This window comes from Micromesistius poutassou, assembly GCF_964030765.1.
Source record: "Micromesistius poutassou genome assembly, chromosome: 16".
In the NCBI taxonomy this organism is placed as follows: domain Eukaryota; kingdom Metazoa; phylum Chordata; class Actinopteri; order Gadiformes; family Gadidae; genus Micromesistius; species Micromesistius poutassou.
Window position 1 is genome coordinate 11,410,317 of NC_140286.1, and position 26,067 is coordinate 11,436,383.

Genomic DNA, 26,067 nt, shown 5'->3' on the forward strand with positions numbered 1-26,067 from the left:
CATGTGTGTGTGTATGTGTATGTGTGCTCTCACCAGCAGTACTCCCTCTGCCCGGATGTGGATGAACCAGATCCCGGGGGTGAGGACGAAGGGCTGGGCAAAGCCGTCCCCGGGGACGGTGAGGGAGGCCGGGGAGGGCCCAGCGGGGAACACCACCTCATGGCTCTGCTGGGACCCTGTCGCACAACAGCCACCCAACCCCTTTAGAAACCTCCCGCTGTCCCAGGCCAGAGCTCAGCTGGACACGGTGAGCTAGCACAGGCTTGAGGGCTGGTTAATCAGCACACAATTCAGTTCAAGGTATATTATTATTTTTTATAAAGGTATTGGGGGAAAGGGATTAGTGACGATAGATAAAACACTGAACCACATTCAGCGCAGCAACTGCTCAAAATATAACTTGATGGCAGTGCATGTGTGTGTGTGTGTTTGTGTGTGTGCATGTGTGTGTGTTTGTGTGTCTGTGCATGTGTGTCTGTGTGTGTATGTATGTGTGTGCATGTCTGCACGTGGGTGCTTATTTCAATGTTTGCACGGGTGTGTGCATACCTGCATGTGCGCATGCGTGCACGCGTGTGTGGTTGTGTCCATCTTTTTTTAAGAAAATTTTTACATTCAACCTTTATTTATTCAGGAAGCCTCATTGAGTTGAACCTCTGTTGCAAGAGAAACCCGAACAACACACATGTGCATGTGTGTGTGTGTGGGGGGGGGTGCCTGTGTGCGAGCATGTGTGTCTGTGTGTCTTTTGTGTGTGTGTGTGTGTGTGTGTGTGTGCATGCGAGCATGTGTGTCTGCATGTCTTGCGTGTGTGTGTGTGTGTGTGTGTGTGTGTGTGTGTGTGTGTGTGTGTGCACACGTGACCCCACCCATGAGAGCGAGGCGGCCTTACCTGGGGCGGCCCTGATACCGGTGGCCTCCACCGTACCGGTCACACTGGACCCACTGGGATTAGAGTAGCGCAGCACCAGCCGGTACCAGCTCTCCCTCGCCTCCCTCCCCTCAACATGCACTTTCACTCTGACATCACTCTGCAGAGACAAGGGGGGGGACACACACAGCCGGGTTTATGGGAGGAGAGAGGGAAGGGGGGAGGAGGGGGGGCGGTGACGGAGAGACAGACTTTGAAGAAAGTGCAGGTTAAGGCAGGTTAAAGGTTTAAGAAACGCGCAAGCAAAGCGGTAAAACAAAAACAGATGTTAAGGTGTTGAGTGAGATGTTGAGTGATTGACTAACCTCCCGATAGAGGTGGAGAAAAGACACAAAGAAGACTACAGGGGGATGAAAGAGAAGCCCTGACTTACAGTCGCAGCAAGCCTGAGAGCCTGCCTCATCCACCACCAGCACGCTGGCTCGGACCCGCTTCGCCTGCTTGTTGCCCGGGCGGAGGCTGGCGTTGGCGTAGGCGTAGCGCATTACAATGAGGAAAGGGCCAGGGGAGCCCACGGCCAGCGGTAGGACCACCTCTGGCTGAGGAGAGACAGCGATATAGAACGCTATAGAAGAAGAGCTAGCACAACCACAGCCACCATGTTGGAATGTCAGCCAAGAGGAAAACATGGAAAAGGAAGGAAAGTGTGGCAGTTTCAGAGAAGATTGAAAGAAAAAGGAGGTTTGAATATCGCCGATACTGCTGTACTGGTTGGATTTGACCACGTATACTTTAGTACTTATAGTGGCATTATTATGAATGAGTTCTGAAGTACACTTAAGAGACTTGTATCCAAAATGACTTAAATTGGCAATCTCAAAGATCTCCATGATTTTCAGGTCAATAAGTGTCCGTAACTCAAATCGCTGACTGAGGCGATTTGAGTTACATTAACTCAGATGCTGTGAAGACGCAGGTACGGGGAACTTATCTTGCTCTAGAATGTCTACAGGTATGCTGTGTAGACATTGTGTCTTGAACCCAGTATCTTATAGCAGGGAGTCACAAGACACGAACTGGCCCCGCCCCCTACAGAGTCATAGCCACACCCACCTGTGCTGGGGAGAGCACGGCGTAGCCCCTCCAGCTGTACCCGGGGAACACCCTGGGGTCAAACCCGAAGCGCACCGGCCGGGCATTGGGTGTGACGCCGTCCTCCACCTCGTACTTCGGCTGGTGCATGCTGGGAAAGTAGTGTCTGGGAGCCGGCCTGAGAGACAGAAGGGGGAATATTGAGGCGCAAGCGTCGGATCGTATTGTTGATTGACTACTGTCTGTCATCACCGTGACTACCCGAGTGATGGGGGATGACACAATGTGATGTCATCAAGCGTGTGAACACGCTTGTTGCTTACTCAGAGCAGGTTCGGCCGACTATGTTCTTGCGACAGCGGCACTGTCCAGACCCAAAGTCACAAGCCATGCCGATAGCGCCGCCCACGTCACACCCACAGCCTATCAGAGAAAGGAAAGAGAGTTACTTATTAGATAATAGATAAGAAGTTAATGGTCTGGGAACGGATGATTAATAGTTAGTTATTGGTAGCTTCTGTATTGTTTCAGGAACCTTCTGTCAATGCTTATATTCTACAAATCATCCCTTCGGTTTTCTTATGTTGGATAGGCTAATTCTTTAGTTGCTACTTCACACAAAAACACACTTCACACTTCTACCGCCAACTTATCTATCATGACTATTTTTCACCAGCAGCTATATTGTAGTTCAATATTGTCACTCAAAGTAGTCCTCTTTATTATTAAATCTTTCCGTCCCGGGGCATCCCTAGGTGGGCTACTCTGTACATTTCCCTTGCACCGCTGATGCCTAGCATTAGCCTACCTTCACAGCCAAAGTAGTTCTTCTTCTGCGGCAGGTAGAAGCCCTCCTTACAGGTGTCGCAGGAGGGCCCGCAGGCGTACGGCTTACAGTGGCACTGTCCGCTCTTCTGGAGGAGGGGAACCCATGGATGGTGTGGTTATGATACAGTGGTCACTGGACTTTATAATGGGACCATGACAATGAAAGGAAGTGCAATCATTTTCCCTTTGATATTTGATCTAAATGTTACATAATGATTCTATTTCTATAAAATATGTTTTATCCTAAAGGTTTGTTAACTTATGTGTTCATGTATTTTTTTGTATTCATCTATTTACTAATCTATTTACTTATTTTGACATTCATGCAGTCGTTTTGTTACTCAACAAATGGTTATAGTGAACTCTATTCTGTAAAGATCTGACAGGCAGACTCACCTGCTGGCATTCACCCACCCCACTCAGAGTCCCTTTCAGATCACACATGCACTCTGAGGGGGAGCAGAGAGAGGAGGAGAGAGGGAGAGAGGGGAGGGGAGAAACAAAGTTCAATCCAGAGGTGTGTGTACGTGTTTGTATGCATGTTGAATAGGGCCCTTCCGCTGTGAATGGGCGTCTGATTACAGACTTCTCTCACGTTTACGGGTGAAAAGCGACAGCTCATAACCTCCTCCCCCGGTTACCCATGCACATCAAAGACCCCCCCCCCCCTCCCACAACCACTAACAACCCCCAACCACCGCCGCAAAATCAGAATAAAAGGATTGCACAACTCTGTGCAAACTGAGGGACGCAGTGCGCCACACAGAAGGGCATTCCTGAGATATTAAGACGGTGGTCTCGTCTTCTGGTTCCTTCCGCGGTGGAGCTCCTGACAGGCCGCCGGTGATAACATTCTTGCGGCGTTCCCGTGCGGAGCTGTAACAGTAGACAGGTATCCGGACAAAGCCTCGGGTTGTTCCCTGTCTGGCCTGCATAATGGCAGCAGCAGCAGCAGCAGCGGGGCTACTCTTCAACTCGTTATGTATTTCCGATCTTGAAGATAAGACGAAAAGCGCAACCCCTTTTTTTTTCATCAATAGTTGAAGAGTTGTTGCTGTTGTTGTTGTTGTTGAGGTTGCTGAGGGGCTACACAGTCTACGGGGATAGCAATTGCAGCATTTTATTGTCATGGACCAAATATGTGTTTGTTTTTTTTGCCGTTTCCCAGGAGCCTCGAGACTCGCCCCCGTCTTAATACTGCTCCCTGTGGCAATCAGCCAGCCAGTGTTTGCCTGTATTATTAGCATGTTTCAGCCCTCCACCGGGGCGCCCTGGGAGGAAGAGGCCGGCGGATCTGGGCGCCGTTGACAGGGGTATGTTGACATACCCTCCTGGGTAGAGAGGGGCCAAGATCTACCGTCCGCCCCCGCTACCAAGCGCTACCGAGGCTTAGCGCAGCTGGAGATAACAAAACCGTTGGGGAACCAACGGCTAATAGAGAAATGACGGCTTGAAAAACTGTGCTGCAAGTGGGCAGCAACGTTTCCCTTTCTGTTTTCGTTACACTTCTGAAAATGTTTTTCTTTCTAACAGGATACTGAGCTTCTGTTGCTTAATCTGCACGCCAATCTTTTTAATTACCATGAATGCAGGCATCGCACTTTTTCCTGAAACAACTTCCGGAACTCAGAAGATATTTTCTCTCTGAAGTATAAATAATTCCCTTTCGGTTGGAGTTGAGCGTGAAGAAGGAACTTCAGACGCTCAGAAGCTTCTCTTCAGGCTGAACTTCTGAAGTATCAAGTATCTTGACAGATGCGTCCCGTTCTTTGAAGCCCCTGAAATGAAGACCCCTCCTCCTGACGGCTCCGTGCTGCTGGCCTCCTACCTGTGCAGCCCTCAGGGTTCTCTGTGCTCAGCTTCCAGTAGAGCGGTTTACACTGGTCACAGACGGCCCCCTCCACGTTGGCCAGGCAGCGACAAGAGCCCTGCCACCGTAGGAAAGGAACGACAATCAATCATTCAGACCCTGGACTGTACGGGATTTGGATTACCAAAATAAGCATATAGTTTAGAAATAAATTGTAATAGCGTATACTGTACATCTGGAACTCAGCAATATGCATCAATTGCCATTAAGGAGACTTCAATCCTGTGAGTAAATGGGTGGTCTGAGGCATCACTGCCACTGCATGCATGACGTGAAGCAATGTTACGTGGTAGGTTGAAAATCGGTTAATCCCAAAGAATAATCGCAATGACATGTCTGCACACACACACACACCCTACACACAAACCCTATAGGCGTCTTGACCTGAATGAGAGTACATATAGTGTTAAGAGAGATAATGGACAATGGTTCCAAATGGATAAGAGAAAAAGTGTTTATAGATATATATCAAATTGTAGCCATAGCAATTGAGAAATTAAAACGTTTACAGCAGTGGTTCAGTTCTAAAAATATCCAGAACCACACAGGAACTAGCATGTCTGTTGTGATTTCACAAAATTAAAAAGGCGGTCTGTTTTGCTTCCTTGATGACTTCCAGGAACAACAACAGCAGACGTTGTGGTACTCTGCGCCGGATGAAGGTTTGGCATCGGCGGGCGTTTATCAGCCGCGTGTTAGTCCACACCCAGAGGCCCCACACTGCCATGTGTTGTCTGGGCTGTAACTCTGGCAACTCACACAATACATGGCGTGATTAAGGGTGGGTATTAATAGCCCTACCGTTAGAGGATCGCTGACATCTGACCCGGCAGGGTTACACCGGCTTATGGAGGCTGCAGAGAAAGGATGGGTGTAAACAGACGAGATGAGACTGTGATCCATAACGAACTGAGAGCTCATGCAGCAGGAGGAATCCTACTCTGTTGCAAGGGTTTCATGATATGAGCAACCACCATGGATGTCCAAACCACCATGATATACGCCACTAGGGGCAACATGTGGCTCAGGTAGAGGGGTTGGCTAGTAGAGGTAGAGCGGGTGGGCTGGTAACCGGAAAGTTGCTAGTTCGATCCCCGGCTCCTCCTAGCTGAGTGTCAAGGTGTCCCTGAGCAAGACACCTAACCCTAACTGCTCCTGACAAGTTATCTGTCTCCTTGCATGGTTGACACCGCCGTCGGTGTGTGAACGTGTGCATGAATGGGTTAATGTAAGGCAATATTGTACAGCCCTTTGCGTGGCCACTGGTTAGAAAAGAGCTGTATAAATGAGGCGATTTACCATTTACTTAGAGGATGCTTTGTATCAATGTGTCATAGCATGAGTGCACACATTCTTAGCAGTGGGAATCAAACCCCTAACCCCTGGAAGTGTAAATGCCATGCTCTCCCAATTGAGATCCACTTGACCACAGGTTTGACTTGACCAATGAAACGACATGGACACGGTTAACTAAGAAAATAGACGTTTGTCTGGGCTGTAGATGGGTCAGTCGCGGTGGGTTTACCTTTGCATTGGGGGAACTGGAGCCCCCATCCAGCACAGCGATCACACCTCTGGCCGGCCACCCCGGGGTTACAGAGACACTGGCCGGACACAGGGTTACACGAGTCCCCGTAGGAGCCCTCCCGCGAACACTGGCAGACTGGGTACAGAGGATGGACACACATGAGCGGTGGAAGCCTTTTCAGACACAGCTTTCAGATTTCAGTTACTGTGATTGATTGAATCGTCTAAACTCATCCCCTAGTAACTGTGGTACGGAGTGCATGTGTCTTGGGCATTGATATATTGTGCACTATATTGGGAAACGTGTTAGTTAGCAAAAAATGGAAATGGGGATTTCCTCTAAGAAGTAAAAAGGGTGGGCGACTCACAAGCGCAGTCCGGGTAACCATAGTAACCCTGAGCACAGCGCTCGCAGCGCTCGCCGGCGTAGTTGCCACGGCAGAGGCATCGGCCGTTCGGGTCGCAGGCGGGGTCAGCTGCCCCGGCCCCCTCGCACCGACACTCTGGGGGGGAGAGAGAGAGAGAGAGGCAGGGAGGGGAGGTTGAAGCTTGAATCGAATGGGAATTCATTTAAATGACAGACAAACTCAAGGTCAGTGTTTTATTTGATCTATATCTGTGCGAGCCCCCTGAGCCACCACTGAGTCTCTGTGCATACCTGACCACTTGAATGTCATCTGCAGACCCTTTTCATTTGAGCATATAAAACGTAGCTGTGGCTGTGGCCAGGACCGTCTCTCTCACCCCACCTCTCTCGCAGTGGAGACAGGGTGAAATCTTTTCCCATGATTTAAGCTATTCAACATCTCTAGACGCCTTAAACTGCGTCGCTTTATTAAAACATATTTTCAACCTCGCTTTACACGACAGGAAGTGCGTTTACTAGTCTGAAACGTAGCTGTAGCTGTGGTCAGGGGCGTCACTCTCACCCTGTCTCTGGCAGTGGGGGAAGGAGTGGTGTCCGGGACGGCACCGCTCACAGTACGTCCCCTCCACCCCCTGGCGGCACAGGCAGCGTCCCGCCTCGTCACACACCTCGCCGAACGTCCCCCGGTAGTCGCAGATACACTCTGCACACAACACAGGAGACACACTGATCACTGTTATGGCATGAGTACTGAGGGATGTATAATTGATAAACCGCATTGAAGTCAAGTCAAAGAACTTTCTTGAACGTTTCAGTAGTTTGAATATTTGTTGTGTGCGTCTGAGGGATGCATTTATAGATAGTACTGTCGGACCGGGGGCTAGTATTGATGAGTGAAGCGAGTCCACGCAAACGCCAACAACCATGAAATCATAAACTCTTGCCTTCACCCGGTCCCTAGTTTATAAAGAACAGAAGACCAAGTGAAAAGAGGGAAGGGAGAGGATACTAGCGTAACAAATAGGATGCACGTTGTGCAAGTTGACTTGTAACCGGAAGGTTGCTAGTTCGATCCTCGACTCCGCCTCCTCCTCCTAGAGTGTCGATGTGTCCCTGAGCAAGACACTTAACCCTAACTGCTCCTGACGAGCTGGCTGTCGCCTTGCATGGTTGACTCCGCCGTCGGTGTGTCAATGTGTGTATAAACCGTTGTAAGTCGCTTTGGATAAAAGCGTCTGCTAAATGCCCTAAATGTAAAATCTAAAATGCACGTCTCTCTGTGCAACATCCCAGCTGACTGTGGAGAACCGGAAGCCCTTCCTTCTGGGGACCGCAGCGGATTTAAAAAGGTGAAAGGTCGAGCTGATCATCATCAATCATCATTTGGGGTATCTTCCCACACCATCTACTGATGGGTTCCTACAGTAGCACAGTCTCTAAAAGTTCTATTTAGTGACGCAAACAGGATTTATCAGATTATGGGTGTCAAAAATGTGCGTATTATAGGATGTAATCCCTGTTGAACCCCACTAGAGTCAAGTGAAGGGTGACCGATCCTGGCTGTTGGCTATTCGGTTGACGAGTATGTTGAGCACCTTGGACACCTGCCCCGGGGGGGAAGACTTCGTTTTGAAGAAAACATTGGTAACCAGGGATCAAAAGAATAGTCTGTTCCACCATCACTCTTGATGATGATGACACCTTCACAGATATGATGTGGAATTGTTCCCTGATAGCAGATGTTCTGTGAAGGTACTGCCAAGAAACTCAAGATAACGAAGCTTCAAATGTGGAACCCGAGAATTAATTAACGCTTTTAGCGTAACGCAGCCATGTAATCACTCTTGGAGGAGACATAATGTGGCTGCAAGTCTAATCACACTTACGCTGACAGCTGGGTGGTCCGAAATAACCCACGGCGCAGGGCTCTGGAGTCAGAGAGAGGGAGATAGCAGGGAGCCAGAGAGGAGTGTGGTGTGGGTGGGGAGAGAGAGGTGGGTGGTGGAGGTGGAGGGAAGAGAGAGAAGGGGTTAGATTGTTCAATAATTTTTCATTGTTTTTTTTCTAAATGACCTTAAAATGGTCTGCTTGTGGATTAGAATGTGGTATTAAAAACCTCACAAAATCTGAGAGTTGACTCCACTTGCCTTTGATATTTCCCGCAGGGCTGGTGGTGGTCTGGTAGGTGGGATATCCTGAACACATAAGAAAAGAGAGCGACGTTGAAATCCCCAAAGTGTCCAGCGTGTTGTTGGTAACCGAGACGCTAAACCGTCCGTGTCAACTCAATTATCTCAGAGGAAATACCTAACCAGGTTTTTCGAGGTAAACCCTGAAAAACAAATCCTCCAGCACAGCCCGAGCAATGTTCTTAATGTTTTTATGGACATGTTTAGACCACACGGTCTGTTTAAACAGAAAACAGGAGCTCAAGAAGATAAACCACCCACTCCTCTGGTAATTATATATGTTGCCCCTTTATCTCCAAAAAAAAAAAAAGAAAGTCATGGCTATGGGATGGGGAGGGAGAAAACCCCTTGAAAGGGTTGTCTGTGAACCTGCCTCCATCTCCATAACATAAACCCCCAGATGGAGAAAAAAAACACCAACAGCAAACAGTGGAATCTGTTCGTTTTCGCTTTGGAGTGTCTTGACGAAAGAGCTGGATTCCTTCTCCCTCCCGTTGTGCGACAGGCAGAGGACGCTGCAACACGCCTGAGGAGGGGATGCCCCAAGGGGCTGGTGGGGGGGGGGTAGAGGCTGGGTGGGGTTGTCAATCAAAGCGACAGCGCTCCACCAACACCACTCTCCACAGGCGCAGGAGAGAAGGGTTGCTCCGCCATGATTCACTGACTGTAGCCTCCACCCGCCTACGGTGAAAGTCCACCCGGTGAGGGAAGGGTGGGCCCCACCCTTTAGGCCGGGCCCCACCCACCCTTGAGGTGCCCTAGGAGGTGATCCTTGCTGGGAAGTGTCTTTCTCCCTCCCTGCTCCCTTTTAACACTCTGACACATGGAATGTGCGGTAGGGCAGGGAATAAAATAACAACCCTGCAGTGGTTATTCAGTAGCTCCATCGATCAGTAACATACACTTCACAGAGACAACTACACTGTTCTGGAAGCTCTGTGTGACGCCATGTACAGCCATGAGAGGAATGAGGTAATTTGGAGACTGTTAAAATTAGAATAGCTTTGGCGTAGCGGGCATAAAAGTCCCGTCAGGCTTCCTCCAATAACTCAACACAGGATTTCCTCATCATTAAGAAACTCAATGAAGTTTCCTTCCCATCTCTCTCTTTCTCTCTCTCTCTCTCTCTGTCTCTCTCTCTTCTCTACAAACCAACCAATACCCACCAATAAGTAATATAAGCATGACTGTGATTGTTAAGCACATCTACATACAATCTGAAAAGGCATTTCCAAATATTATACAACAAATAAGTGTTTTCTTTTGCTAACTTGAATCTTTTACAAAAACAACTGTCATTTGCTAATGTTGACGTGTACTCACGGACACACTGGGGGTAACCATAGTAACCGTGGGAGCAGCGTTCACAGTTGTGTCCGCTGATCCCCGGCTTGCAAATACAGCGGCCAGACCCCATCTCACAGCCGGCTGTAGTCCTGGGATCACAACTGCAAGCTGATCACACACACACACACACACACACACACACACACACACACACACACACACACACACACACACACACACACACACACACACACACACATTGACTTCCCAAAAAATAAACAGACATTTACAGCAACCACACAGTCGAATACACTAGTATATTTACAACATTTTATTTGTAAAATGTAAACAAAACTCTGAACACTGAAACACGTCACCGAGAGAAATTCAAGTCATTCATTTGCATACATTGTACATGTACGTTACATTTAACATTAAAGCATCGTATGGGCAGTTTTAAGAAGCAGGTCAGGGCTAGCACATTGCGGTAGGACAAGTCACAGGTAGACGTCGGATATTGAGGTACAAACCCAGAACCCGGAGTCTGCATTTTAATGTGGACATTCTAACCACACGAGCTGCTGTGTCGTCTGGCGACTGAAAACGGCAGTGAGCGTTCAAATTCAACAAGTGTTGAATTTGCCAACAAGTCAACACCTCCCAAAGCTCGGCCCACTCAGAAGAGACGAGCTGGGCCTCCTCGGACCCCACTACTTTCTACGGTCCACAACACAACCGCCAGCTGTTTATATGCATGGCTGGTGTTGGTGGAGGGCGGGGGCAGCAGCAGGGGCCCGCTCCAACAATATAAACACACGCTGGGGGGCCGAGTTTAGCGAGGCGACGAGCAGGGGATGACACGGTGGCCAGACGAGCCAGTCAGCCAGCGTGTTATTGGTTTGGGTCTCAAAAGACAAGACACACCGACACCGACACACATACACACGCAGCAGCGCCCGCATCCGCACACGCACACGCACACACTACACATTCGGACAATTCAAAGACAAAACTGTTTTGGCTTGGAGTGTGTGAGTGTGTGTGTGTGTGTGTAGATGTGTCTGTCTGTCTATCTGTCTGTGTGTGTGTGCATCGTTGCTGGTCATTCTGCAGGTCACATGCCAGTGCACATACACATACACACACACACACACACACACACACACACACACACACACAAACATACACACACACATACACCTGTAATTGCAGTTTAAACTTGGTAAGGTGCGAGGAGAGGCGTCACGTACGTGTGCACCCAGTGGGAGACTCAGGGGCCTCATGGTGAGGTCTGTAGAAGCCGGCCGCACACCTCTCACAGTTCACCCCCGCGGTGTTGTGCTTGGGGAGGAGAGAAAACGTATCATGAAGGTAAGTATTAATGAAGAAGGTGAGTATAAATGTAGACCGTGAGCAGGCTGTGATTTGTCAAAAAAACTGAGGATTTTTTTGATTGTTCAATCAACAGGCCTAATTCATTTTTTAAGTTAATTGTAGGCCCTATTAGCCTACATTTTGAACAGTTGAACATTCATCTTTAATGCAAACTAAAAAGACATGAAAACATGTCCAAAAAAATAATTGAAATAAAAAACAGAGGATCCCCCCCTCCCATCCCCCCCAACAAATCACACCCTGAACGTTAGTATTAACATGAAACACAGAATTAAATTAGGACCAGAACAACCATAGCTAATCCCAGGTCCTTGAATCCATTTCTCGTTTTTCTCCAGTGAAATACATTTCATTTTGATGAATATGAGTACAAAACATACAATGCAATACAAACAAATACACATTCCAAACCCCTACAGAAGGTACAATCTGATGCAGAACGCTGGAAAAACTCACTTTTATCATCCTTCCCACTATCTTAAAGAGACACACACGCACACATGCACACACACAAACACACACGCACCCACACACACACACACATGCAAACACACGCACAAGCACGCACACACCACCGAGGAGCAGAATCCGTTGGGACTTGACAGACTTTCATACCTGGCAGCCGATGCACACACCCCCACCGCTGTAGCCGCCAGAGGAGTCTAAACTTGCCCCCCGCCGCTCCACCTCGGGGTCATAATAACAGTCGAACGCATGGGAGAAACACTGGCAAGCTGTGGAGGAAACCCCCGACACGTACACACACACACACACACACACACACACACACACACACACACACAAACATAGAGAGAGAGAGACACACACTGTTATTTTTATTATCCATATAATTCATCGCTGCTTATCTCAGCCATTTAAACAATTTAAATTAAATTCTTGCTGGAAGAGACGTGATGAAACCGTGTGTTGGGTAACAGCACACACAAGAAGAGTGCATAATTCTTTCCAACATAATGGCATAAACAAAATGGCCTCCTCTTCCTGCACACAGCTCGTCGCCGGCGCTTACAGTTGCCTTTAAACGACATCCTCCACACGGTTCAATCAGTGTCCAAATGACTGCATTATCTCTCGCTCCCTCGTCCTCTCGCTCTCTCCGTCTTTTTCTTCTGTTTGTTTTGTGTCTCGGTTTGCCGACATGATGCTCAGATTTCAGCATCTCCAAATATGAGGACTAGAATCTTGTCACACTTCCAAAGTCATTATACTCCACCTGACAGGAGTTTGGCTGGCCTGATGGGGGGCACAGGGGGGGGGATTTTGGTATTTAAGATCTGCATCAGTCAAGGGGTGGGAGTGGGGGGTGGGGGGGGGTCGGTGGGGGGGGTTGTGGGCAGGCCAGCACGGTTGGCTACCTGGCTGCCTGGCTAACTGGCGTGAGTGCGGTGGGGCGACTGGTGGACCAGACCGAACACATTTGTAAATAAATAAGCTCTTGTCCCAGGGTGAACTCTGCTGTTGAGACACACCGCAAGTGAACCAGCCTCTCCGCTGCTCAATGACACGTCGGCAGGGAAGGGTTGTAACGCATTTAAGTTACGCATATGAGTAAAGATTAGATTATCTTAAGGAACGAGTAGTTTCATGTTCCTTCATGTTTAACTATACTTCTACTTGTTACTCAACTATATTTTTACACCGCCATGTAAAGAGATGGAAGAGATGACGACTCCATGTTACTGCTGTTAATCTCAAACTATCTTATTTGTTTTATTGGCTTTCATTTATTTTGTTCACAGTGGAAGCGTTTTGTTTCGTTGCTCTGATAAGTTGATAAGTCCGATAACGGCCAAGGAAATTGAAAATGTACTGAGAGGTTCAAGACTAATACGCATTTGTGAATTGGTCTGCTAATTTCAGGCTACTTTGAGGTAATCTGTGTAATAATCAGAAATCCCTTCTCCTTATTACCCCCTTTGGCCGGGAAGTGAACTTCAGCCTAGTCAAGCTAGCACACTGAGCGCACTCAAGGGTGAGCTGCAAGGGTTGAGACAATAACAATCTTAAACTAATGTTAGCTATAACCATAAAACAAATATTAACTATAAACAGAAAACGTGAGTGGCATGAGTGGATATCATGCAAACAAAAACAAAAGACTTCTGAAAGGACATTTTCCCCCATTATCCTTGCTTCCTTTTTACCGTTAAATCTACACATGCAAGATCCTACACCTGGGGCCTCATTTATAAAACTCTGCGTAAAACCCTCCCTAAAACATTGCGTACGACAAAACCTCAGAATGTGCGTACGCACAAAAATATTCAGATTTATAAAACCGTGCAGCGCACACCTGTACGCACTCTTCTCGTTATAAATACCAACCTGCGTTGAATTTGGCGTGCGTGCACGAGCGCCATGCTCCTCCCAAGTTCGTCCCATAATAGTCCTTATAAGGTCAATGCTAATTGACCAATGAATATTCCTAGTATATAAGGAGCCTTTGCTGACCTATCATTACACGGGAACACACGCGTGCATTACACTCGCTCGCGTCTCATACCCCTCGCTAAATTCTCGAGCAATTCCAAAGCTGCTATATTTTAGCCCGTTAGAATACAGAGGCCAACAGGAGCATTATTTATTGGCCTTGTGCCAATATGATAATTAATTAATATGTCCTATAGGCTAATTTAATGTAGGCCTACATATATGTATCAGGAAAATGAGTACAACTTAAGTGATACAGTTGGTCTGGCCGAGGATTGTGATTTGAATGGGTTGTAGTGTGTTGAACATAATATTGCCTTAATTCATATTTCATAATGGGTGCTTTTTATAAAATTTATAAATAAATCCGAAGTCATAGTATGTGGTGCGCAATGTGCGTTGGGTATCGGGGGCATTACCGCCACTAACTTTCTGTTGTCGTCTCCAGAGATCACTGTTTGAAAAACTTTGCGGGACCTTTACTCCAGGGTGAAAGGATGCGTAGAACTGCGCACTCTTTTCCGCAAGGAATTTTTCTATAAATCACGACGTTGGCGGTGAAAGACGCGTACGCACATTTCATCCCTGTTTCCGCAACATTTTCGTGCGCAGAGACCTTTATAAATGAGGCCCCTGGTCTTTTTAACGTGAATGACAGAGAAGAGGAGGGGGGTTTCCCGGCCGGACAACCCCACTAGGCGCTGACTTACGCTGGCACGCGTTGGGGCTGTCTGCGGTGGCGGCCTGCCACGCCCTCTGGTTGAAGCCCGGGCAGCAGCGATCACAGGACTCGCCGCACGTGTTGCGTGTGCACTTGCAGTGGCGTCTGGGGAGGAGAGAGGCAGGCAGTGACTCACCGGTCGGTGCAGCTCTCTCTCAGGTATACGATGGGAGATGAAACCAGGAGGGGTTATGGGGAACGTACTCATTAGACACGCTCTCGGCTCTCAATGGAAAAGCTCGCCGGCAAAACCGTCATTTTCTTAAAGCCGTAATAGCAGTGGCGTGAGAGAAATCTTAATTTCACATTCTGTGCTGCTATCAAAGGGCGGTCCGTGAAGTCCATGTGTCATGATGACTGTCTGCCTTTATCGAAACCGAACAGAGAGCTCACCCTCTTGGACTCTAGACAGAAGGTGACTTCATCGCAAAGCAGTAATCAGATGGACTCAAAGAATCCACCCTGTTGCTTTTTATTTTTACAATGTTGAACTCTTACAAATAAACACACACAATGCAATTTGTCTTTCTATGAAATCGCTATCTCTAGGATCTTTCGATTTTGAAATCACCACTGTGATCTCCCTCTTTATTCCTGTTCCTCCATGAAGTCAACATCCACAAGGTGAGGACCGTGCCATGTAACTCACCCCAGAGAGAGGCATTGTGTGTTGTGCTATTGTTTGGACTAAATATCTGTTTCTGTTTATATCTGCTTGAAAGATCAGTGGCTGCCCTGTGATTTGACTCACTCCTGTTTAGCTTGTGTGTTGATATAGCTTCAGTTAGCTGCTTTATTTCCATTTCACTCCCAACACTCCCTACAAGGAGCGATCCCACTTTCTGACTTACTCATCCAGGTTTTTGGCTTGATGATTAAGGAAAATACTTCCTTGCCCTTTGGGGGGGAGGGGGCAGGCTAAACCCTTTGAGACAGTAACAGATTAACTGAGATTCCTCTACAAATAAAATGGACTTGACGTGACTTATTTCATATTTCATACCGCGAGGGAGCCAATGGTGCCAAACAAAGTGCTGTTAAATATATAGCCGTCGCCATCGCCTTCATCCACCTCAACCAAAAGGCATATTCACCTGTTGGAGTTGCCCTGGCCATGGCCGCCGCATTCCTGTGCATGGCCGTGACACACGCAGCATCCGCCAACGCTGATGTCTTTGATACTGTAGTAGTACTGTGGAAAACGTGGAGGAGCGGTTATCAGCGGGGATACATTAAAAGAGAATATCTTATCGGCACATTAGTGGTATCGCTCACGCCGGAGCAGACAGGCCCTGGGAACGCTGTTGTAATCCATGTGTACCTTGAGGGAAGGGCTGGACCGTGTTCATGTTATCCTCATTGTACATGAGCGACGGAGTGAGAGAGTTCATGTTTGGCTGAATTCATGCTCAGGATAAGTGTAATTGTATTAAAATAATTGCAGTAATAAAAGTATACAGGTGGATGTACAGAGCCGAAGATAAGTGTAATTGTATTAAAATAATTGCAGTAATAAAAGTATACAGGTGGATGTACAGAGCCGAACAGGTAGCAGATGTGAAACGGCATGAAAGCTTGAATATACATATATGTGTTCCATAAATGCTACGTACTTACTCTGTTACATATTCTACATTTCAACTGGTTTTTCCTACAAAAGTGCTTTGTGTACCTTCCCTACCCTACCTTGAGGTGTTCACTGTCTAAACCAGTGGTGGCATTCTCCACTAAGGCCATTGTATTGGGATGACTGGACGGACAGATATGGCAAATAAGTCACTACAAAAGGAATGTGAAAGCTGAGTGCAGTGTGTGTGTGTGTGCGTGTGTGTGTGTGCGTGTGTGTGTGTGTGTGTGTGTGTGCGTGTGTGTATGTGTGTGTATGTGTGTGTGTGTGTGTGTGTGTGCGTGTGCGTGTGCGTGTGTGTGTGTATGTGTATGTGTATATATGTGTGTGTGTGTGTGTATATATGTGTATATGTGTGTATATGTGTGTGTATGTATGTATGTGTGTGTGTATATATGTGTATATGTGTGTGTACGTGTGTGTGTGTGTGTGTGTGTGGGCCCAAGCATGTGCTTGTGCACGCGTGTGTTTGTGTTTATGTGTGCGCCACTCTTCCTGTCTCTACGTGGAGGGTGACAGCCAGGCTGCCAGCGGTGGCACCTGGGTGTGGGTGTAGCGGGGGCGGGGCTCACCCTGCGGGTGACGGTGGGGTCGCGCTCTTGCTTGGAGATCAGGTGACCCAGCAGGGTGCTGGTGCGGAGGAAGCGCAGGCGGATGTTGGTGGCCTTGGTGAAGTCTCTCAGCACCGGGGAGTAGGTGAAGTTCATGGAGCCCGGCCGTCCGTTGACCAGCGACACCACCACCTGGAGAGCAGAGCGTCAGTCGGAGTTAGTTATATAGAATATACCACTGAATGCTGCTCCAACATTTTCTTTTTTTTTTAAATATATAGCCTTTTTGCTTTCGACTTTTTCGATTCCTAATGTATGTATGTGTTGTTTTGTCAGTTTTTTGTGACTTTTCGTTTCATTCGGACATTTGTATTGTACCTGATGGATGTACGTTTACTTCCCCCACAAGAGTTTTGTATTTTGTTTTATCAATAAAAAAATTACAATTAAATAAAAAGTCAGCGTTAGCGTTGCAGCATTTCGGATCACTATCATAAATCGAGTTATTCCATTAGCCACAGAGCGGTCCCACTCTCGTACGCCGTCATGACGGTGAGAGGGTGAACGACCTCACCTCTCCGTTCTCCAGCGGAGGGATTTTGGAGTATTCCGTGGTGCAGATCTGGTCGTCGTCGCGCAGCACGCGTTGTTTGGGCTGCTTCCCGAACATCTCGACGCACTCGTGCGTCGAGTCTGACGGCACAACGACGGGGACATCATCACACACTCACTGTGCACTGGGGGAGTCTCTCATTGACATGGTTTACATTGTATTAGTTATAAGTTATTATATTATTAGTTCATTTACAGGTGTAATCAAATTGATCATATTATGTTTTTTACTTATGTTGGTTATGGATATGAATCAAAATGGAGTCTAATACATCACGGCCAAATGCAAACAGACCGTCATTTATCTTGGCTCATTCTGTTTCATAGCATTTCTTTCCAATACTGTGTATGTTTACCAAATCTAATTGATCGATCAATAATGTTGATGAACATGTAGGGTACACTTTACCCCAGGGTTAGGGTTAAGTGTGTAAGTATTGACTACTAAAACAAACGACAAAAATGAAAAGCAATGGCACATTACATTACATTAATTTAGCAAACACTTCTGTCCAAAGCGACTAACTAAGTGCATTCAACGATAAAGATAAACCCCAAAAACGTGCAAGAATCATTTTAGTGCATACAAATTCAAAAAAGCAAAGCAACTGCTTTTAAGTGCTACGCTATAGAAACAACAGACAGATACAGAAAGAGAGATGAAAAGCTAGAGAGAATGGTTTAAGTCCTACAACAAAAATAAACAAGAGATAGAGACGGATAGATAGACAGTTGGAGAGGATTTTTCTAAAGTCAGCAGACATTCCCAGAGCATTAATAAAGCCTTGGCAGGCAGATGAATGGATGAAATATGGGGACTGATATAGCAAGCCTCTGCAAGGAGAGGGTGGGCCTGGAAGGGTTGGTGACTCATCTGTGTGTGTCTCTCTAGGCAAGACGTCTGTCAGGTGCCTCCCACACCAGGGCTTTAACAGCCCTGTGAGACCTGGCATCTCAGGGCAGCGGCGGTGGGGACGGGTGGTGTGTGTTTGTTTTAAAGGACTAAAGTCTATGGATTCCATAGTGAAAGAGAGGAGGAGATGCAATGTGTGAGATACCTGTAAATAATTGCACTTTTCTATTTGATTTGATATATGTTTCCGATTTTTGTTTGTAATATTCTCTCACTTGAATTTAGTTATAATGTTGCAAAATGCATTTGCTTGTGATTGTATTCATTTTTGCCTGTCCGAAAAGTCCAAAGGTCATTTTAAATATATATTATATATATTATATATTCAGTTGTACGCAAGGTCGGCTTGAAAGTTTTCGCGCCTAATACAAACCTAACCTACCCTGGAAATCTCGCGAGAGCTCAATTTGAATTTGCTCAGCGTGTCACTCTGGGAATGAACAATATACTCACTCCCCGATTGCCCAAACCCAGAACATTAACCAATCACATGTGTATCTGATATAGGCGGGCCAAAAGCGTTGCTGTTTAACTGACCGGATACGGCAATAGTCTTATCTATTGGTTAGCTCCGCTGGTCTGGATACGTCACCCCTTGTATTCTTCTGATTGGTCGTAGTGTTATCCAATTGTGTGCAGTGATATTTTCAAATGCATGCTTGGTGCCGCCCCTCCAGTTGGGCCATTGTCATTACTCGTTGCCAGACCCTACAGCTTTCTAGATGTGGGTCTGGATTTCCATGCTAAACCTGACCTCCAACAAGCACCCTTTCCTTGTCTTTATTGCTTCCTTTGAAGCAGCCCTTCTCAACCTCATAAGTAACGCATGGAGCGTGACTCACGTGCAAAGTACTGCCAGGGGCTGTAGGTCTTCCCCTGGTCCACCGAGCGCTCCAGGACCCAAAGGTCGGGACGGGGGGAGTTGGCAAACTTGATGAGGATGTACGCCACATGGTAGAGCTGAAACACACCAAACACACACACGCACACACACACACACACACACACACACACACACACACACACACACACACACAGAAAGACAACGCAGAGGTAAACAAAACACAAAAAAACAAAACCAGGCTAGTGTCTGCTCCCAAATGGACTGCATGCAAAATATGTCAGGTTTCCTGTGCTTCTGCTTTTGAAATCCATTAAAACCAACTCCTAGCGCTCGGCAAGCAGCTCCGGTGCTGTGCCCGTTCCCTGGTCTTGAGCAAGCCAGGACACAACCGTGTCCACACGGCTGTTCAACATTTTCTTTTCTTTTCGCTCGGAAACTTGCGCTGCGGTGAAATGACCCGTGAACAGATTAGATTAGCCCTTGTGCAAAATCGTGATCAGGGGCCCCCAAAGTGTGTGCATTGTGTCTCGCTCAATAGCGGCTCAGTGCTACAGTGTCCATGCTGATGCACCAGGTGAAGCCGCTGGACAACGTTACTGTTGTCATCCTGCCGTGATTCAATTATAATAATGCAAAAGCGACAATGGGGGGAGACATTACAAAACCGCCCATATAACCTGTGATGCTCTCTATCTCCCCTCTATCAGTAAATACAGTCCACGCAGGCGGGTGGGTGGGAGGGAGTGGGGGTAGGGGGGGGTAGGGGATGACAGTGATTGTCTCTGACAAATCAGAGCTTTACGTCAGACTCGCCATCATCACCATCACCATCACCACCATCATCTTCATAATCAAGCCCTCCGGGGCAATTTCGGGTTCCCTGAATACCAGAGTATTAATCTCGACCTCTCGAGGAGCAGCTTACAGTAAGAGCTCCCTTTGTTGGGAAGAGTCTGGAACGGAGAAGCAGGAGTTATTTGTTCCCACGTTCCTTCCATATTCCCGCCCTGTGAAACCATGCTGCAGAAGAGCCAAGAATGAGACTCACCTTCACCACACCCCGCTGTCTTTAGCTCCCAACACAGGTGATGCCTAGGCAACCCTGTGTTGACACACATCCTAAATCAACGTTACGAAAACATGGCCCCGAGGTGGAATGTGACGGCTAGATTTGCGAAACATATTATTCCACCTTGGGGGTGGAAGATCTGGATTAAACTGGATTAAACAAAAGTGTGTCATTTAAGTAGAGAAAGACAGGAGAAATTGAGAGTTTGAGAATACAACGCTGTGGACTGTATTGAGCGCAATTCAGGGTTCTGACAGTGAGTTAGAACAAGGGCAGGTCCACACTAGTCGCCACATCCCTTAGCGCTGGGTTGAATCCCTCAGCTGCCTTTCTTCTCTTGTTCTGCGAGGCTCTCACACACAACACAACAAATCTAAGCAACGTCAAGGAAAAGGAGAAAAAAGCTTCTGTCCGACGTGTGAGCAAGGTGAGGCCATTAAGTTGAAGAATTGCCAGTTTGTCCCTAACCACAAAACCACTAACCCCAATGGCCAGAGGTTCAAGTATCTCTCTGCTAGATGGATTGGGGAGGGGGTCAAGGGTCAGCTGTGGAAGTGCCTCGCCTTGTCCTTTGGAAGCTGTCAATGCGATCGCTAACATCACTTATGGAAAACATGCTTATGGGGGTATCAAGCCTTACATTTATGTAAAGATTGGAAAAAAATGGCAAATCCCAGTATTCCCTTTAATATAAAGCCTGTGCTGTTCACCGTTTCCCTATTTCTCATTGCTGGAATGTGTTTGTGTTTGATCAGTTCAGAACAAAAGTTTAGGTTATCCTTGATTGGTAGTTCAGGCAAAATGAAGGGCACATTTAAAGACACTACCTAAAACAAGGATCATTTCCTGTGTGGAAGAATATTATCCATGCTCAGAATGTCAGATTTAACCATAAATTGTTGATAGCAATTGTTACATAGATGGGTAACACAAATATATGATCTAATCAGAAGCCCCCGAAAGAAAAAACAATATTTATCCTCAAAAAGACCAATTAATAAGCACCACAAAACAACGTGTAGGCCCTCAACAATGTGAACAGAACCGTGGTTTACAATCTGCCTACTATCTATACAGAATACAACTATCAGCCCATTATCTACACATGTTTATAACACGTATGCCATAAGTTCAGGCAACAAAGGAAGAGGTTCAGGGCAGGAAGCAGGGCGCTTTGGACGGGGGAGATAAAGAAGAAAGGGATTAAAAGACAGAGAGAGGTGGTGGCCAGGGTTTTGGGGGGGGGGGGGGGGGGGTATCCGTCTCAGATTCCAAACATGGCGTCACATTCCCCTTCCCGCCTAATGGCCCCCGACACGGGCTGCGACTCTGGCCTCAGCACCCCGCCCAGCGGCAGACCGCACGCGCTACGATGTCAAACCTTTCTCGGTAATTGCGATGCATATACACAAGGACGGATAGACGTGTCCAGGCCACTTTGAGCTACTATACAGCTCGCACAAGGTGTAGGAATATAACCCGACCTCCTGCGTATATAGGAGCTATATTCCTTCACAGCAGGACCTATACGAAAGCATGCAATGGAAATAGCAATGCAAATAAATCATGAACCTTTCGACCACTACATTTACATTTAGGGTTAGGATTTATTGCATTTAGCTTTTATCCAAAGCGACACACAAACAATATATCGCTTTCGGTACAGTAAGGATGTTCATAGAACCAAGTGCAAAGCACTTACAATTGCTAGGTTAACCCATTCCCTGTATCCAACAAAGATAGCTGGAATAAGTCCATCAAGGAGGAGGATGGATTTAATAGGAGGGATTGTTTTTCATCAGCGGCCTTGAGATATCAAGTGTTCGGAGTGCTCTGGCCTCTATCCGATGTACAGAGCCATAGGGCACATTGACAAGCATGTGGCGGCAGCAACACTTAAAAAGCAGCTTTGTGAAGGCCTTTGGAAAACACACAGCAGCCCCAGGCTGTGGGGTCGGTGACAGAAAGGTCAAGAGGTCACCCGCTACAGGTCACCAATCCCGCTTGCCTTGCCTATGAATTCCTGAGCGTATCCCCAGTGTTAAACACGAACACGTGGCACACAGGGCATTAAAGAGTCACTCCGTCCACCGTGAACTTGAAGTTATTGCGAGCCGGCAGGGACGCGTAAGCCTGACTATCACCTCACACTCTGCTCATGCCAGCCGCCCCTGGCATTTGTTTAAATCCTTAAGACACGTTTCCTACGTTTACACCTAAAATAGCCAGGGCCGCTTATGTATTTCACAAAGCATACAGCATGCGCACCCGAAGGTGTATACTGCCGTTTAAAGATGATCGACCTCCTGAGGTGAAGGCCAGGCGTGTATGTGTGTGTTTGTGTGTGTCGTTTGTGTGTGTGTGTGTGTGCGTCTGTGTGGAGGGGGGGGTTGTGTGTGTGTTGGACAGCTCTGCTCTGATGAATGTGTGTGGAGGTCTCATCCCTGAGTTTGTCGTTAAGGGTCTTAAGACTGTGACCCACCGACACCAAATTCGTGAAGCAAACAATCACGGCCCAGAGCTCTGGGCCGTGACTCCACACACTGAGAGTCCACACTGTTTAAGATTCTTTAACCTGGTGATGAAGGGACACCGATGGCGAGGTGTGTGTGGTCGTGTCACTTTTGTCTGGGCAGCTGTGGACTGCAGCGTCCAAGAGATGGTTAAGATTCTCTGACACATATTCAATCTGACCAGCTGTGTATTTTATTGTTTTATTATTAGTTTGAAGCTAAAAGAGTGGGTTCACTCCCTCTTAAAGATATATTTGTATTTATTTTGGTGAAGCTTTATGTATAAACTTCCTTCATATTTTTCCTACGTGTTCTTAGGAAATTGTAGTTGATTAAAAAAACACGATAAAAAAAAAAAGTTTTTCCTGGTTTTTTTCTTATCCACTACCAATGTGCTCATATTGCTGTGTTACAAAATAATATTGCAATACCACATTCCAGAAACAACCGGTATGTGGTATTGAGAAACGGTATTGGGCCAAGGCCCACCAGGTTATTCCCGTTTCGCGGTGTTGTTGCAATACTATTTTATAATCCAGCATAAGAGCGCATTACATATAACACATGTAGCACAACATATATAGCACAGCACTGCAGATCAGGTCAAATAGCCACCTGTGCATATGTACGTTGCACTGTATGCACACACACACACACACACACACACACACACACACACACACACACACACACACAGCCGCCCCTATCTTTATATATATATAAATATATATAAATACATATACAGCATAAGGTGACTATTTAACAACTTTGAAAAGCCGGCCTGTTCTAATCCCGGATTCCGAGCCCGGGGCGTCGCGGTGCCAGCGGGACTCATTCCACAGCGCCTCGGCGAGGGGCCGTGGGGACAGAGCTCCCGTGCGTCTGCTTTCTCCCAACAAAGGAGCGCACCACAAAGGAGTGACAGACAGACAGAGAGAGAGAGGGCTCATGGCTGTCTGACCGAGCACCCTGCACCACAATGGGGTGTGCTGCAGCAGTTGTCCCCCCCTCTCAGCCCCAGCCCCACACACACACCCCTCGTCCAAAACAATGCGGGCCGTCCAACTGTTTGTCCACGTGCAACAGGTGGCGGTGGTACTGGTGCGAGGGGGACGGTGGAATGCGGGGCGGGGAGCTTTCGTTGAGGGGTTAGTAGGGTCCTGATTTATTTTCTAGCAAATGTGTGTGATACACCCAACATGATGTGGCCATGCTCAAGTTCAAAGGTAACAAAACATATCCCCAAGGGGAGATTTTCTGTGCATTAGGAGCGAAACTTTGAACACTGTATACATCACACCACAAACAACAAGGCAAGACAAGGGGGGCAACACGCAGTTATTATAAACATGTGAAAATATCAGAGCCTATATCACTATTAGCAGTAGCCATCGATTTAATGCATGAATGGCCACAGGGATAAAAGCGTTCCTGGTCATTTCGGTCTACCCCTTCCCTACTCTGAAGTGCCAACCCATGGAGAGCCAGTTAAATTGTCCCCTCAGGGCGGCATTGGCCTTCCTGAGCCTGTGTCTATTGTGCTCTGGACTGGTGAAAGCGCCTTAAGGTCCTCTTTCACCAGTCCGCCTCCTAGTCGGTTTCTACTAAAAAAGAGTCTCTATTCCAAGGCAACACGTTCCTACATGTCTCTCACGGTTCTTGTGTTTAGCAGTCGGAATTTCCGAGTCGCAGGTTATTACACTGACGGAATTGATTTGTCATAAATTATTGCAGAAGAAGCTACTTTGAATATCATTATCTTAATCAGGGCAATGAAATGCAGGCTTTCTGTGGTTCTTTGGAATGAATGCAGTGATATAACAAACTAAAGTTTTAATTTTTATTCAAATCAATTATCTAAATTGTGAAGAAGCTTCTCAAGATAGCACACCTCTCAGCCCCTTGGCCTACGATTAAAAGCATAACTTCCATGACAGAAAAATACATTATCCATGACATAAAAGGAGAGCAGGGGGATGTGCCGTGGCATGTTTGTGAAGTGGGACCAGGTTCTTTCCAGTGGAAAAGAACCTGCGGAGCCCGTCAGCACCTGCGTCATCACGCCCGTGACCACTGATCAGCGCTGCTATTTATGAGATCCCCTGCACCGCGAGTTGAACCGGCGCCATTTCTTTTTGTTCCACTACTGAGCGCTTGATTTAGGAGGGCTGTGATCCGAGTCTCGAGACCTGGCTGCTTCTTAGTAGTGATAAAAGGCTTAACCTGCTAGTGGCGAGGGGTTGTAAATATCCAAACGGCAGGACCGGCACCACAGGCAACAGAGCTGAAGGCAGCTAAACACAGCCACGTTACATCACCTCTGTCATCATCATCACAGCCATGGCTCTAAGAGCCATAGCGCCATGGGGTCAGACTGGCACTGTAGTTAGTAACCAAATGATAAATACATTTAGTATAATAAAAAGAGAGGAAATTAAGAGCTTTCTTTAGCACATGCCCTACGTATGCGTTCATACATGCATCAATTCATATTTGTGCATACATTACATGCACTGTGTGTGTGTGTGTATGTGTACATGTATGTTTGCGTTTGTGTGTGTGCGTGTTTACATGAATGGACTTTCACTAAGAAATCATCCCAACATGATCCATTCATCGCCCTTAGGCATGGTCACTCTCATAAAGTATATAAATACCTACTTAATCTATATCTAACCACTGCATGCATTCACAAGGCACCAGCAGCATGTCGCACAATCCAGCTTGGAGGAAATCCACACAAAAGGGGGCGACGGGTGCATTGGGAAAGACTTAACCTCAGAGTGCAGGCGGACCCCTCAGTTAGAAGCTTAGGTTCCACTGGAATTATTCAACAGGCAAAAAGAAATAGGAATGGAGCCATACTAATCCCTGTCCCACCTCATTTAACTAAGGAGAACAACAGATTATGATATCATAACTCAACAGAAGTGTCTCGCTAACCTGGAGCAACATTACTATGGATGGAGCCAGAAATATGTCAACATTCCTTCATGTAATCCTACACTTGATACAGTGATATAGTTTATAGTTATGGTGTTCTGGTAAAATGCTCAATCAATCATCATTATTATACACAGACAACCACAGTAATTGTCAAGTTATGGCAAAGAAGAAGAAGAAAATCAGCTTTTTAATTGCCCAGTGATTGATTCACTTTTATACCAGTGTATGTACTTACAGTGTATAGGTGTATACCAATACATATACCATATGTATTTATACATGTTCCTTCCCCACATAAAAACCCAAGGTATGTATCAAGTATTGCCAATAATGTCCTATGGAGTACCACCCAGAAATGAGAGAGGGTTGGGGTCTCATCCACCGGACAGACAGA

General features: G+C 46.9%; 1 protein-coding gene across 1 annotated transcript in view; it reads right to left on the reverse strand.

Moving 5' to 3' along the window:
- Nucleotides 1-26,067, reverse strand: part of LOC311361339 (laminin subunit alpha-3-like) — a gene marked incomplete at its 5' end in the record, with an annotated part of 65,654 nt that overhangs the window by 35,176 nt on the left and 4,411 nt on the right. Inside the window, 21 exon segments of the mRNA XM_084481506.1 lie at nt 34-176; nt 893-1,031; nt 1,985-2,141; nt 2,287-2,386; nt 2,772-2,877; nt 3,188-3,240; nt 4,620-4,719; nt 5,463-5,515; nt 6,187-6,324; nt 6,557-6,691; nt 7,118-7,258; nt 8,442-8,483; nt 8,703-8,750; nt 10,068-10,199; nt 11,282-11,372; nt 12,042-12,160; nt 14,588-14,703; nt 15,693-15,790; nt 16,798-16,968; nt 17,351-17,469; nt 19,144-19,261. Coding sequence (XP_084337632.1) covers nt 34-176; nt 893-1,031; nt 1,985-2,141; nt 2,287-2,386; nt 2,772-2,877; nt 3,188-3,240; nt 4,620-4,719; nt 5,463-5,515; nt 6,187-6,324; nt 6,557-6,691; nt 7,118-7,258; nt 8,442-8,483; nt 8,703-8,750; nt 10,068-10,199; nt 11,282-11,372; nt 12,042-12,160; nt 14,588-14,703; nt 15,693-15,790; nt 16,798-16,968; nt 17,351-17,469; nt 19,144-19,261 — 2,319 coding nt within the window.